At 43.6% G+C, this 16,006-nt stretch overlaps 1 protein-coding gene across 2 annotated transcripts in view; it reads left to right on the top strand.

Annotated features, from left to right (window-relative positions):
- The window catches only part of LOC110521857 (rho guanine nucleotide exchange factor 18-like), a 67,132-nt gene that overhangs the window by 45,485 nt on the left and 5,641 nt on the right, over window positions 1-16,006 (top strand). For both annotated transcript variants that reach the window (XM_036968651.1, XM_021599789.2), the window contains 9 exons: window positions 4,172-4,426; window positions 4,532-4,608; window positions 7,042-7,220; window positions 8,372-8,442; window positions 8,649-8,834; window positions 10,469-10,606; window positions 10,888-11,009; window positions 12,919-13,083; window positions 13,312-13,519. In XM_036968651.1, the coding sequence (XP_036824546.1) occupies window positions 4,172-4,426; window positions 4,532-4,608; window positions 7,042-7,220; window positions 8,372-8,442; window positions 8,649-8,834; window positions 10,469-10,606; window positions 10,888-11,009; window positions 12,919-13,083; window positions 13,312-13,519 (1,401 nt within the window). The remainder of the gene's footprint in view (window positions 1-4,171; window positions 4,427-4,531; window positions 4,609-7,041; window positions 7,221-8,371; window positions 8,443-8,648; window positions 8,835-10,468; window positions 10,607-10,887; window positions 11,010-12,918; window positions 13,084-13,311; window positions 13,520-16,006) is intronic.

The following is a 16,006-nucleotide window of genomic DNA, read 5'->3' as shown; positions in this document are numbered from 1 at the left end:
GGCTAATATTTAACATGATACAAATTGTAAAATAAAATGGAGAAAAGCCCTGGCATAGACTTTAATTGAACATTCTAAAGCCCATACATCAACTCTGGCAGGTTAAGCCTTACGGAAGCCTATAGTGTCCAATTTTCATCCACGCAAATTAGGAGGGCTCACCATACAAATTTGGAATAACAGCACAGCTTTTTATAGCCTATTTCAATGTGGAAAAGGGGCCATAATACATGTCATGTTGATATGATTTTCAGTTTGCTTCCATATGACTTGTTTCACATTCATCTCCAGGGATCATAAGGAAAACTAATCGAAAACAATTCCTATGTGTATTTACAATCCTTCTCCAAATGTATTACTCATTTACCTAGCGCCTCTCAATAGCTCTTCTTCATTTATAAATTACAGTGCATGGAGAATGATGTTATTTCTATTGGGGAAAAAAATGAAGAACTGGTAGGTTCACTAAACCTTATTATTCATGGTTTCTTCACTTGTAAAGGTGGTGGAATTAAGTCAAGGTCAGAATACGGCATATCTATAGACACCACCGCCACACCTTCATTCGATCTCTTACCCAAAACGAATAGCAGGTGAATAAGCATGCTGTTCTCATGCTTAAATTCAAGGTCATAGAGAGAAAAGTGCATAAAGGGAATTACGTTCCTTTTCCGTGCGCTTAACTCAGGTCGGGAATCTTTCCCCTCTGCTAGCTCTTGAAGGTTGATGCCCAACTTTTTGTTAAGGTCTTTGTGACAGGAACTTGAAAGACTGTTGGAATAGAAAGAATAACATTATTTCTCCCTAACATTCAGAGATGGCCTATTGCAATGAACATTGGCCAGCGTACTAACAAGGTAATCTCTCATTAAACCTTCAATAAATAAAAAAAATATCACCCGCACAGCTGATCTCAGCTGCAACCATCACGGACCACTGATTTTCCGCTCCATAACTCGTAGACTACGATTTCCACACCCCGGTGTGAATTCAATTAACATATATATATATTTTTAAATCCATCCATTTAAACTACGTTTCTTTTTGTATGGGTTTCGTCTCAATCCACCGCATCTGCCGATGGCAGTGCTAGAGCGGTGTTTGTCAGACCATGAGACATTCCAAAAATCTGGTCTTCTCACAAAAGCGCCTGTAGTGTCCAAACGGTTTGGCCTACAAAGTACAGGATGGCGTTCTCCGTTTTGCTTTAGGACGGCCACAAGCCTCGTCTGAAGGTCCCCGCTACCAGTAAAAATAAAAGTTTTTTAAACGAACGGAAGTATATGGAGATAGTTTAGTGCCAAAGGTAAGGGGATAAATACATGTGCAAAAAAAACTATAGCTCTCAGATATGGGACTGTTGTTCCATGTAGTGAATCTGTTATTCAATGCGTTTCTATTGGCTAATAGCATGATGCCAAATTCAATGTTTCATCCAATAATTTAATACATTTTTTTGATAATTTATGGGGTCTTAAAATGTCAAATCAAATAGCTAAATGGTCCTTGGTATGACCATCTTAAAAAAAAAAGTATCCATAATGTTAGCTTAGAACCCCCTTCCCCGACAGACTCCAGAGGGTTAAAGTGGATGTCGAGGTTCTTTTAGACCTGAGCCCTATACAACTTAAGTTGTTTGAGGAGTTAGCGAGGTAACTTGTCCAACTCTGAGTTCAACTCGGGATAAATCAGTACCATGAAAGTGGCTCACCGTTTAGCCAGGTACATTTTACATGGCAACAAATCCTTCAGAACTAACCTGCTCCGGGGCAGGCTAACTCAGGGATAACTCCATTTATCCTGAATGAAGTGTCTGATCTGTGAGTTGAGGACCAATGAAGTCAGAATCACTCCCTCATAAAGATTGCGTCATCATTTGAGGAAGACTGATTAAATATTTGTATTAATTAAAAGATATTTAATATACAAAAAAAAACTATCACAGTAATGACAGGATGCATTTGAAACCTTTACACACAGTAAAACTTTTATGTGACTTAATACAGTTGTTTCATCGATAGTCAGTTGCGGTCGGTGCCGTTTAAGATGAGGGAGGATGCACCTTTTTTTTTTTTTGGAGCATGGCCTTATTTCCATTACAACATATTGGATGATTGTTATTCATATTCCATTCACCCAGCTCAATTAAGCATTGATAGGTTTAGGCTACTACATGATACTCAAATTTACCCACATGAGGTTGCTACAACCTAGCCTATGAATTGAAGTTTACAATGTAGGTACACAGGTAGAGAAAAATGAGAGTAATCAAGGTGACAGACATTGACACATTCTATACCATTAGTCCAACAGTTGCAAACGAGAGTTTCTATTGGACAACTTCAGGTATGTTTATCCCAGTTTCGTTCCATTTGCTTCTGTTTAAGAAACCTTTCAACAGAATCGGTGGAACGAATACACCGCTGATCACATGCAAACACAGTTAACTTTCATAGCTGCCACAAACATACAGCACGATCCCTTTGATCGTTGTAGAATTCCTTCTTGCATCTTTGCATTCTCCTCCTCTCACCTTTTCCCTTTGCTTGTGGACTTTAGTGCACAACACAGCAGCTGTCTGGCCAGGCAACAACAACTAAAAAAACTTCATATCATAACGGTGTAGGTTGTCACCATATTATGTCATAGTCAACATATCTACTAGAACTAACGTGTTAGTAAACCCACAATAATCATGCAGTACAGTCAGCAAGTAGTTACACCGGCGGGCCCCGGTGGCAATACATTTATAAAACCAAAAGCTTACATTAACTTGGAATAGTTCCAGTGTTGGATGGCCATAGCCAGCTAGCTGACATGGCACCCATCTCTGTTTGAACCGGGTGTTTGAGTAGACTAAACTAGCTAACTGTGTTCACTAGCAAAGTAAGTGAAATAAAATAGCTAGCTTTCTCTCTCTCTCTCCCTCTTACTACTTCATTTTTGAAGAAATTAATTTGTTCAAAACTGTTCAACTATTGTCTTTCGCTCTCTGAGTCAACTACTCACCACATTTTATGCACTGCAGTGCTAGTTATCTGCAGATTATGCTGTCAATACTAGATTCATTCTGATCCTTTAATTGGGTGGACAACATGTCAGTTCATGCTGCAAAAGCTCTGATAGGTTGGAGGACATCCTCTAACCTGTCATAGCTTCTTCAGGATCAGTGGGTCCCCAGGGGACGTTGAGCTAACGTAGGCTAATGCGATTAGCATGAGCTTGTAAGTAACAAGAAAATGTCCCGGGACAGACATATCTGATATTGGCAGAAAGCTTAAATTCTTGTTAATCTAACTGCACTGTCCCATTTACAGTAGCATATCATGCTATTGTTTGAGGAGTGTGCACAGTTTTGAACATGAAAAGTTATTAATAAACATATTAGGCACATTTTGGCAGTCTTGATACAACATTTTGAACAGAAATGCAATGGTTCAATCTAAAACTTTGCACATACCCTGCCTCCATCTAGTGGCCAAAATCTAAATTGCAGCTGCACTGGAATAATGCATGGTCTTTATCTTGCATTTAAAAAATGGTAAAAAATAGAAATACAAGAAAAAAAAACGTTATTTATTTTATTATCTTTTACTAGGTCTATTGTGTCCTCCTACATTCCTTTCACATTTCCACAAATTGCAAAGTGTTTCCTTTCAAATGGTACCAATAATATTCATATCCTTGCTTCAGGGCCTGAGTTACAGGCAGTTAGATTTGGCTATGTAATTTTAGGCTAAAATTGAAAACACGGGTCCGATCCTGAAGAGCATTTAGGAACTACAGTGTCTTCCTTTATGTGCAAGCATAAGTCAGAATACAAAATCTGGAGTGAATCTGACGCATGGTTCATGAGGAGATGATTTGAGCACTGAGTATACCAAACATTAGGAACACCTTCCAAATACAGTTGCACCACGCGCCCCCCTCCCCCCAAAGAGCCGGTGTGTGGAAAAAAGAGAAATAGTATAGAGAGAGAGAGAGTGGAGAGAAGAGGGAGCAAGACACACACACACTGACAGTAAAAAAAACATTAGGAACACCTTCCTAATATTGAGTTGCACCGCCTTCTGCCCTCAGAACAGCCTCAACCATGTTAAGTTTTGCCCGTTTGTTGCAATCAACCCAGTGTTTCTGAAGTTGACCTGGGTCTTTTCTTTCCTCCCTCCAGTGGGCACAGAGGAGCATGAGGAGCTGACGAGGTCTCTGGGTCTGATCAAAGACTGCATCGTCCACGTTGATGCCCAGGTCAACCTCCATCAGAAGGCCTCGCGTCTCCGAGACATCGCCCACAAGATGGAGCCCAAGTCTCTGGGCAAGATCAAAGATGGCCATGTGTTCCGCGGAGAGGATCTGGCCCTGGGCAGACGCAGGCTGCTGCACGATGGGACCGTCAACCACAAGGCTGCCTCTGGCAGACTCAAAGGTAACAGGATTACCTCTCCTCAGGCTGCATCTCCGTAGTCTGAAGTGACCTCTTCTGTCTGCATTGATCTCACACAGGTCTAAAAATGAAACTCATTCATTTCAGATATTCTTGCTGTGCTGCTGTCAGATGTTCTGTTGTTACTCCAAGAGAAAGACCAGAGATATGTCTTCTCTACTGTGGTGAGTCAATCATTTTTGTCAGTTAATTCCACCATGTAACATAACTAACTTGAGCTTTGCCACTCTGGAAAACACTGACAAATCTGGCATACTAACTCAACAGAAAGTTATACTGAACAAAAATAAATGCAACAATGTCAAAGGTTTTACTGAGTTGCAGTTCATATAAGGAAATCAGGAAACCGCTCACCCACATAACACCATACACGCTGGTTGTCATCTACCCGGTACAGTTGAAACTGAGATTCATCCATGAACACTTCTCCATCGTGCCAGTGGCCATCGAAGGTGAGCATTTGCTCACTGAAGTCGGTTACGATACCAAACTGCAGTCAGGTCAAGACCCTGGTGAGGACGACAAGCACGCAGATGAGCTTCCCTAAGACAGTTTGTGAAGAATTTCTTTGGTTGTGCAAACCTACAGTTTTCTTAGTAGTCCGGGTGGCTGGTCTCAAACGATCCCGCAGGTGAAGAAGCCGAATGTGGAGGTCCTGGGCTGGCGTGGTTACATATGGTCTGCGGTTCTGAGGCCAGTTTGACGTACTGCCAAATTCTCTAAAATGACGGCAGCTGCTTATGGTAGAGATCTTCCTCAGGCTAGGTTCCTTTTTTCTCTCAATTTCCACTGACTGACATGCCAAAGTAAGCTGCCTGTTGCTCAGGTTTTGAAGCCAGGACATGCATATAATTGGTACCATTGGAAAACACTTTGAAGTTTGTAGAAATGTTAAAATAATGTAGGAGACTATAACACAATAGATATGGGAGGAGAAAAACCAAACAGATTTGTTTGTTTTTGAGAGCCCATGCTCTTACAATGGAACGTATAGGGAAATAATTAAATCTCCCAGTATGCCATTCCACTAGATGTCAGTAGTATTTGTTTATGGTTTCAGGCTTGTTTCTTCCAAAACGAGTAAGAATAATGAGTTTTACTAAAGGAACACAGTATGTGCGCTTGCGATGAAGAGGACACACACCTGCTAATACCATTTTCCTATTGAACATACTTCTTTCCGTATGAAATATTATAGTTTAGTTCCATTACATTTATGGTATCTATGGATTAAATAGAAACATATTTTGACATGTTGAAACAAAGTTTAGGGATAGATTTTCAGATTCCTATTTGGGCATGTTGACTGACTGGATTACTCAAATCGATGGCGCCAACTAAACAGACTTTTTGGGATATAAAGAAGGATTTTACCTAACAAAACGACACTACATGTTATAGCTGGGACCCTTTGGATGACAAATCAGAGGAAGATTAGTCGCTATTTGTGAATTTATGGAACCTGTGCCGGTGGAAAAATATTTTGATGTGAGGCGCCGTCCTCAAACAATTGCATGCTTTCGCTGTAAAGTCTACTGCAAATTGGACAGTGCAGGTAGATTAACAAGAATTTAAGCTTTCAACCGATAAGACACTTGTATGTACCTAAATGTTTACTATCCATAATTTATTTGAATTGCGTGCCCTCCAGTTTCACCGGAAGTTGTCCCGTTAGCGGGATGCCTAGCCTTAAGAAGTTCAATCTCTGGCAACAGCTCTGGTGGACATTCCTGCAGTCAGCATGCTGATTGCACGCTCCCTCAACTTAAGACATCTGTGGCATTGTGTTGTATGACAAAACTGCACATTTTAGAGTGGCCTTCTATTGTCCGCAGCACAAGCTGCACCTGTGTAATGATCATGCTGTTTAGTCAGCTTCTTGATATGCCACAAATGGTGGATGGATTATCTTGGCAAAGGAGAAATGCTGACTAACATGGATGTAAACAAATGTGCATTTTTTTTAAATAAACTTTTTGTGGATATGAAACATTCCTAGGATATTTTTATATCAGCTCATGAAACATGGGATCAACACTTTATATGTTGCGTTTATACTTTTGGTCAGTATAGATACAGCAGTCGTCTGTATATTTGTCTTGAAAGAGGGATGGGCAACTCCAGTCTTTGCGGGACAGAGTGGTGTTATACTTCCCCCCCATCCCTAGCAAACACGTCTGATTAAACAAATTGCATTCTAAACTGAAGATCATGATTAGTTTATTATTGGAGTCAGGTGTGTTCAGCTCAAATCCCCAAGCTGACAAGGTAAAAATCTGTCGATCTGCCCTTGAGCAAGGCAGTTAACCCATTGTTCCCCGACGACGTGGATGTCGATTAAAGGCAGCCCTCCGCACCTCTCTGATTGAGGGGTTGTGTTAAATGCGTAGACACATTTCAGTTGAAGGCATTCAGTTGTATAACTGACTAGGTATTCCCTTTTCCCTTAGCTGGGTCAGAAGTGTGATACCAAATCAGTCTCCCGAGGACTGGAGATACCAATCCCTGGTCTAGAACTATGAATAGTGTCTCCATTTTGCTTTCTGGTGTTATTTTCTTTCAATTTGACTTCTTGCTGCCTTCCGTATCTCCCCCAGGACAACAAGCCATCAGTGATCTCCCTCCAGAAGTTGATTGTGAGGGAGGTGGCCCATGAGGAGAAGGCCATGTTCCTAATCTGTGCCTCCCCCAATGAGCCTGAGATGTACGAGATCCACACCGCCTCCAAGGAGGAGCGCAAAACCTGGATGACACACCTCCGCCAGGCAGTGGAAAGGTACACACACACAGTTTAAAGAAAAGGACTAGAATGGACTGTATCTTAAGCTAGGTTGAGGAGTGATATTGGCACTATGGTGCACCTATAAGAATGCAGGAATGTGTGATACAAGTGGTAGGTCTGAAAGGAATACCAAAGGGGAGACTACATTACTGTAAGTCACTGGCCAGTGCTATGTGTTTTTTTTTTTAAAGCACAGTGTAAAAAAATATATATATCTGTCAGTACAGAGTTGTGTGAAAAGGGGATTATACTGAACAGAAAACATAAATGCAACGTGCAACAATTTCAAAGATTTTACTGAGTTACAGTTCATCGATAAAATGCAATTGTGTGGTCCTCCCGGGTGGCGCAGTGGTTAAGGGCGCTGTACTGCAGCGCTAGCTGTGCTGCCAGAGACTCTGGGTTCGTGCCCAGGCTCTGTCTCAACTGGCCGCGACCGGGAGGTCTGTGGGGAGACGCACAATTGGCCGGGTTAGGGAGGGTTTGGCCGGTAGGGATATCCTTGTCTCATCCCGCACCAGAGACTCCTGTGGCGGGCCGGGCACAGTGCACGCCAACCAAGGTCGCCAGGTGTTTCCTCCGACACATTGGTGCGGCTGGCATCCGGGTTGGATGCACGCTGTGTGAAGAAGCAGTGTGGCTTGGTTGGGTTGTGTTTCGGAGGATGCATGACTTTTGACCTTCGTCTCTCCCGAGCCCGTACGGGAGTTGTACGTTGTATGGTAGTAGGTTTTTATAAGTTGTAGTAGTAGGTGCCAGGCACACCGGTTTGTGTCAAGAACTGCAACGCAGCTGGGTTTTTCACACTCAACATTTTCCTGTGAGTATCAAGAAGGGTCCCCCACCCAAAGGACATCCAGCTAACTTGACACAACTGGAGTCACCATGGGCCATCATCCATGTGGAACACTTTCAGCAATTTGTAGTCGATGCCCCAACGAATTGAGGCTGTTCTGTGGGCAAAGGGGTACTCAATATTAGAAAGTGTTTGTAATGTTTTTTACTCTCAGTGTATGTCTGTGTCTTGCTCTCTTTTTCATTCTCTCTCGCTCCCTCTTGCTGTCACTCTTACTCACTCTTTCTTTTGCTAACTCTCCTTTCCTCTCTATTCTCCTTCACTCTCCTCTCTCTTCTCTTTCTCTTAGTTGTCGACACACAGAGAGGCTCTTCAGTGAGGAGGAGGAGGCTCGAGCCGCCAAATTCAAAGAGTTCCAAGGTAACTAACGACGGAACGACAGACAGTCAGACAGACCACCTATCTTTGTAAAGTAGTGTAATGTCGATGCTAGGTCATAAGGGTTTGCTCATGCACCAGTCAACAACATTCACATTTGCTCAATGTTTCTCTTCCTTGTATTCCATTTATTTAGGAGAATCTGATCATTGAGAACTCTATTCTTCTGTCCCTCTCTCCTCTCCCAGATAGTCTAAGCCAGAAGGATGGCCAGATCGTGGCAGGTCTGACAGAGAAGCTGCAGCTGTTTGCAGACATGGCAGAGTCCGTGGCTGGTCTTGAGGATATCGCCTCACGCTCCCATCTGCTGCTGCGTGGTGACGCCTCAGACCTCCACCAGGGGGAGACGCTGCTCAAGGGAGCCATCACTGAAGGTACAACAGACACAACACGTGCAGTACAGAATACAACACACTGGCTTTTGTTATAGTGTATAGGTTTTTGATCCAACACAAGACAACAAATTATTAATGTAATTCCCAAATCATTCAGACTGATTAGATTAGTTGGTGTTATGTACAGACACCCAACCAGTGGCGATTTTAGCATGTAAAACTTGGTGGGGCAAACCAAAAAAAAGAAACTTTTGAGATGCATGCCTGCAAACCCACTACAAAACACAACACTAAACAATACATTAATTGCACTATAACGGTGACAAACGGTGGCCACACACTGTTAGGACCTAAATAAAGGTGTCCCAACACCTTACCACCGCTACACCTGGCTATCAGCGGAGCCTTGACTGGCAGCAAAACAGTTAATTCAGCCTCATTTACTGCCTTTAAAAAAACTGCTGATATGGCTGACTTGCTTAAAGAAATGTGGTTTCTACTGACAATTAAGAGGTACAAACTATGGCTTAAGGGTACGACGAGAGGATAAGAGGCAATCCGTTATTTCGATTAAGACATTAATGAGCGAGCTAGGACAGATGTAGTCAATATAACTATTTGTTCAGCACTTTTAAAATGGACAGCGACAGAATTCTAGAACTTGGGCCATTCTTACATTATTCTTCCTGTACACCAAGCCAGAACCGTATGATAAATAAAGGGGGCATATAAGCAGACAATGAAAGCTCTTACAATATTAAATGATTACATTTCTCTAAAACAGGCTATAGGCTACATGTGCACCACCAAGTCAAAACAGTATGTGAAATTAGGAGGGGAAACGGGACCAAATTATTAGGGTGAGACACATGGGCTACTAACAGCTTACTACACAACATACACTTAGTATTACTTTCTTAGCTACAGTATACATATATCCCTGGCATATTACATAATTTATGCAGCAGCATACAATACATTTTTGGACTCAGGAAGGTCCTACGTGGGCAAATTTTGTCCTCAAACTTTGTTATCAAAGTCTGCCATTCTCTGGATTTATGGTGCTTTCAAGACAACTGGGAACTCTGGAAAAAAACAAGGTTGAATTGTGAATGACGTCAGTGATCTTCAGGTTGGAGCGCTAGAAAGAGGCCCTAGTTCCTGACTTGCAATTCCAAGTTGGATGACCGTTCAAAACGTATTTTCCCAGTTGGAGCCCGTTTTTTCCAAGTTCCCATCAGATTTTCCAGTTCTGAGTTTCCAGTTGTTTTGAGCCCGACATAAGTCATGCTGGATTGACACCATGGCCAATGTTGAATGTCCCTACAAGCTTGGAAAAGAGACCACGCACCCACTCCACTGAATAGCAGGCTAGTGAATGCTTTGCAACGCTTGCAGTTAGCCAACGTCTAATTTCTCTTCATTATTTCTCTTCAAGTATTTGCCAGTAGATTGTCGACCTGATTCATGATGACTGCTAGCTTGTATTAATGCCAAAATAACATGCAAAACAGGCACCCCCCCCCCAACAAAAACCAAAATACGGATTGCAACTGTACCCAACTGTAAAAAAAATAGTAGGGTTAGCTCCGTCCTCACTACTCTTGTTCTTTCTTAAAACATTATTATTAATATTTCTTTCTACCTGCCTCCATCTCGCTCGCGCTCTCCAGTGGAGAACCTTCAGAACCTGTTGTTGTCTGGTGTGACAGAGCTAGCGCCACGTCCAGAGGGGTTAGGGTCCGGGGCTATGCCCAGGAGAGCAGACACCTTCGAGGGCTACGACAGCAGCCCCACCATCCTCAACAAGAGTAAGTCCCCTCCACCTGCCTGCCCTGGTCTACATGTGCTCTATCACCATTGTATTCCCATTAGGGCTGATGCAATACCAGAAAACATTGTGTGCTATAGCTTAAATGTGACTTGGGATGTCATCATTAGGATGTTTGTTTCCAACATTAGGGCTGTTTTCCTAAAGAAGTTAAGTCCGCTTTGTGTTTCGTTTCCTATCCACGATACTAACGAGTATTGCAATACTGGTATCGTCACAGCCCTAATTCCCATTTTGTGTTTGTGTGTGTGTATGTGTTAGAAGGCAGTGTGAAGAAGAAGAACTACAGTGGAGGGGACAAGGCCAGAGACAGGAGCCAGAGAGCCTGCTCTGACACCCAGCTTAAGGAGATTCAGGCCAGCCAGGCCCTGGAGCAGCCACCGGTTGGTCACACACACTCACTCACATTAACAAACACAGAGAAATTGGATGAGAAAATGTCTTGAAAGGACAGACTGAGCCACAACTTAAGTTCCAGGGTGACCAGGGCAACACACTCCCTGTCCCCACAACAGGGCCAGCAGTGTAGCTTATGTTGAGTAAACAGTGATAAGAGCATCACACCAGGTCGTTCAGAAATGTTTTTCAGGGCTACTCAACCTGAACTGTTAGTTAGGTAGCGAACTGTACCAGTATTTCCAGATAAATAGATTAGATGACCCAGTATTCCAAATGGGGACAGAACAAAAGCTACTTTACGCTATCATTACTTAGTAATGAAAGAGTAATCCATCCACCTGACATGTGTGGCATATCAAGAAGCTGATTAAACAGCATGGTCATTACACATGTGCACCTTGTGCTGGGGACAATAAAATACCACTCTAAAATGTGCAGTTTGGTCACACAACACAATGCCACAGATGTCTCAAGTTTTGGGGGAGCGTGCAATTGGCATACTGACTTCAGGAATGTCCAGCAGAGCTGTTGCCAGTAAATTAAATGTTAATATTTCACCATAAGCTGCATCCAATGTCATTTTAGAGAATTTAGCAGTAAGTCCAACCAGCCTCACAACCGCAGACCACGTGTAACCACCTTAGCCCAGGATCTCCACATCCGGCTGTCGGATCAGCCACCCGGACAGCTGATGAAACTGTGGGTATGCACAACCAAAGAATTTCTGCACAAACTGTCAGAAAATGTTTAGGGACACCTCGGAGTGTGGTGTCAGGAAAATAACCTTACACTCAACGTCAACAAAATTAAGGAGATGATTGTGGACTTCAGGAAACAGCAGAGGGAGCACCCCCCAATCCACATCGATGAGACAGTAGTGGAGAGGGTAGTAAGTTTTAAGTTCCTCGGCGTACACATCACAGACAAACTGAATTGGTCCACCCACACAGACAGCATCGTGAAGAAGGCACAGCAGCACCTCTTCAACCTCAGGAGGCTGAAGAAATTCGGCTTGTCACCAAAAGCACTCACAAACTTCTACAGATGCACAATCGAGAGCATCCTGTCGGGCTGTATCACCGCCTGGTACGGCAACTGTTCCGCCCACAACTGTAAGGCTCTCCAGAGTGAGGTCTGCACAACGCATCACCGGGGGCAAACTACCTGCCCTCCAGGACACCTACACCACCCGATGTCACAGGAAGGCCATAAAGATCATCAAGGACAACAACCACCCGAGCCACTGCTTGTTCACCCCGCTATCATCCAGAAGGCGAGGTCAGTACAGGTGCATCAAAGCAGGGACCGAGAGACTGAAAAACAGCTTCTATCTCAAGGCCATCAGACTGTTAAACAGCCACCACTAACATTGAGTGGCTGCTGCCAACACACTGACTCAACTCCAGCCACTTTAATAATGGGAATTGATGGAAATTGATGTAAAATATATCACTAGCCACTTTAAACAATGCTACTTAATATAATGTTTACATACCCTACATTATTCATCTCATATGTATATACTGTACTCTATATCATCTACTGCATCTTTATGTAATACATGTATCACTAGCCACTTTAAACTATGCCACTTTGTTTGCGTACCCTACATTACTCATCTCATATGTAAATACTGTACTCGATACCATCTAAAGCATCTTGCCTATGCCGTTCTGTACCATCACTCATTCATATATTTGTATGTACATATTCTTTATTCCTTTACACTTGTGTGTATAAGGTAGTAGTTTTGGAATTGTTAGGCAAGATTACTCGTTGGTTGTTACTGCAGTGTCGGAACGAGAAGCACAAGCATTTCGCTACACTCGCATTAACATCTGCTAACCATGTGTATGTGACAAATACATTTTATTTGATTTTGATTTGATTTAGGCCATCATCACCCAGCAAGACCGCCACATCAAGCTGCAGCGCAGCTCCCTCACTGAGCGTGCCTCCTTCCCCGGCTGTCACCGCGGCAACGTGCTCCTGGAGCAGGAGAAACAGAGGATGCTGGCCAGTTTCCACAAGTTGCAATTACTGCACCGACAGGAGCAGGTGGGACACAGTCGAAATTAGATTTATGGTCGCCCTCCACTTTGTCTTCATTACAATTGCGCTATGTAGATCATGAAATCTCATAATACTAGTGAAAGGGAACCACATTAATACGATCATGATACTTCCCGCCAAAACAAGACGACCTCAAACTCACCCTGTGACTTTTACTTAATGCAGTATTATTCCAGTCTGCATTCAGTCAGGTTGAATCTTGTTTCTACCCAGGCTCGTTGGGAGAGCGAGCGGGAGCGCCACCGGTTGCAGGCAGAGGCCGCAGAGGACAGGCTAAGGCAGAGCGAGGAGGAGTGCAGGAGGCTGGAGGAGAAGAGAGAGGAGCTGGAGAGACAGAGGGAGATGTACCAACAGGATCTGGAGAGACTGAGGGAGTCGACCCTCAACGTGAAGAAGGAACGCCTGGAGCAAGATAATCGAGGTGGGTGTCGATGTTTTTATTTTACCTGGCAAGTCAGTTAAGAATACTTATTTACAATGCCAGCCTACCGGAGAACAGTGGGGCAGAACGACAGAGTTTTACCTTGTCAGCTTGGGGATTCGATCCAGCAACCTTTTGGCCCAACGCTCTAACCAATAGACTACCTGCCGCCCCCAACGCATACACACACAATCACACGTATACACACACGCAATCCCACGTATACACACTCGCAATCACACGCGTACACACACTTATACCCTAGATCCATATGAATCGCTGTGCTATCCATACCTGCACATGGCTTACATGGCCCAACCCTACAACTCAATGGTGGTTCCCAATGAAAGCTTTTGGAGTTGTCTGGTGACCTACCAAGTGAACAAAACCAAATTCACCAAGCTATAACCTAAAAAGAGTGGTTGGCCCTGATCTGCCATTTTGGAAGTTCACACTTCCCTATACTCTCTTGGGGGCTACAAAGAATCAGAAGTCGAATTGTGTCATCGTCCATAAATGTTACAGTTTTAAAGGAAGTTTGCTGCAATTCGACACATTTTGCCATGGGGTGGATCGAAGATTTAGTGATTTCATAACTAATTTCATGCAATTCTACTCATTTTTCTCTGGGGCGGAGAGAATAATTAGCAGTTTTACTGGTAATTTCCTGCAATTCTACACATTTTGCCATAGGGCGTAGAAGTTGTTTCCAGTTTTTAATATGATATCAGAGTGAAAGTGACTAATAAAGTCAATGGGGCCCCCCGGTTGGTAATTCGACCATGATTACTGCAAGTTTAGATAGCAGCATACCACCCTGCATCCCGGGGCTGGCTTGCCTTTGTAGCTAAGCAGGATTGGTTGTGGTCGGTCCCTGGATGGGAGACCAGATGCTGCTGGAAGTGGTGATGGAGGGCCTGTAGGAGATGTTCATTTCTCTGGTCCAAAAAATATCCCAATGCCTCAGGGCAGTGATTGGGGACATCGCCCTGTGTAGAGTGCCTTCTTTCGGTTTGGGACGTTGAACGGGTGTCCTGACTCTCTGTAGTCACTAAAGATCCCATGACACTTATCATCAAGAGTAGGGGTGTTAACCCCTGTGTCTTACCTGGTAAAATAAGGGATAAATAAAAAATAACTTAACAATCTTAAACATTTTTGCTGACATGGGCTGTCAGTGACTGACATAACAAGAGGCAAACTGCTGATGCACAACCAAATTTTGAAATCGCACCTTGTGTATTCTGCTATTCTAACTCAGCAGTAAGTTGAGACCCCAACTGAGTTCCTGATATAGACCATGCATAGGTTATATGTATGGTCCAATATGTTAAAATAACATAATTTTTACCAATATGTTATTGGATTCATTTCTGGAGGTGGAAATTATATGTCAGCATAATTTTATTTTCATACAATTTGGAGTAGAATGTCCTTTCAAAAAGTCCATCTACATAGAGATTATCCTGGTGAGGACCCCGGAACCCCTAAGCAAGAGGACTGGAATTGGTCAAACTCGCAGTTTAATACATGTACAAAATTATCCTATGGCCTCCCGAGTGGTGCAGTGGTCTAAGGCACTGCATCACAGTGCTAGCTGTGTCACTAGAGATTCTGGGTTTGAGTCCAGGCTTTGTCGAAGCCGGCCACGGCTGGGAGACCCATGGGGCGGCGCACGATTGGCCCAGCGTCGTCCGGGTTAGAGGAGGGTTTGGCCGGCAGGGACGTCCTTCTCCCATTGTGCACTAGCGACTCCTGTGGCGGGCCGGGTGCAGTGTACGGTTGCCAGGTGCACGGTTTTTCTTCCGACACATTGGTGCCGCTGGCTTCCGGGTTAAGTGGGCATTATGCCTTGGTTGGGTTGTGTTTTGGAGGACGCGTGGCTCTCGACCTTCGCCTCTCCCGAGTCCGTACGGGAGTTGCAGCAATGAGACAAGACTGTAACCACCAATTGGATACCACGAAATTGGGGAGAAAACAGGGTACATTTCATATAATTTTATATTAAAACATAATAACAATTATCCTTTTCCCAAAAAGCATACTTTCTTACATGAAAGGGGAGGTTAACTTGGCCCCGCAGACAATCGATCTGAGATCAACTTAAATTTCAGTCAAGGTATTTTTTGTTGTTGCTGTAACCCCTGCCTCTCTCTCTACCCTCCCTGGCCCTTCTCCCTAACCCCCCTTGTACTCCCTAACCTCCCTCACCTTCCTGGCATCAGCTAAATATTATATGAAAAATCATCGGCCCTGAGCTAGAGGCTCTAAACAACGTGATACTGTGCAGGAAAAAGGACTTGGGTCTGTCTGCCCCCCAGACACACACACCCATGCCACCTCCCTGAGCCTGTTTACTGATAGGCAGTGTGATAACAATAGCAGCAGCCCAGCTGAGGGGAAACACACACACACACACACCCTGATATCTCAATACAGTTCTACCCAGTCACCCAGGAAGCCACCCACACAGGCAAAGCAGTCTTT

This window comes from Oncorhynchus mykiss, chromosome 30 (assembly GCF_013265735.2).
Source record: "Oncorhynchus mykiss isolate Arlee chromosome 30, USDA_OmykA_1.1, whole genome shotgun sequence".
Classification (NCBI taxonomy): Eukaryota; Metazoa; Chordata; class Actinopteri; order Salmoniformes; family Salmonidae; genus Oncorhynchus; species Oncorhynchus mykiss.
Note: the sequence above shows the minus strand (reverse complement) of the source record. Positions and strands in the feature narration are given on the sequence as shown.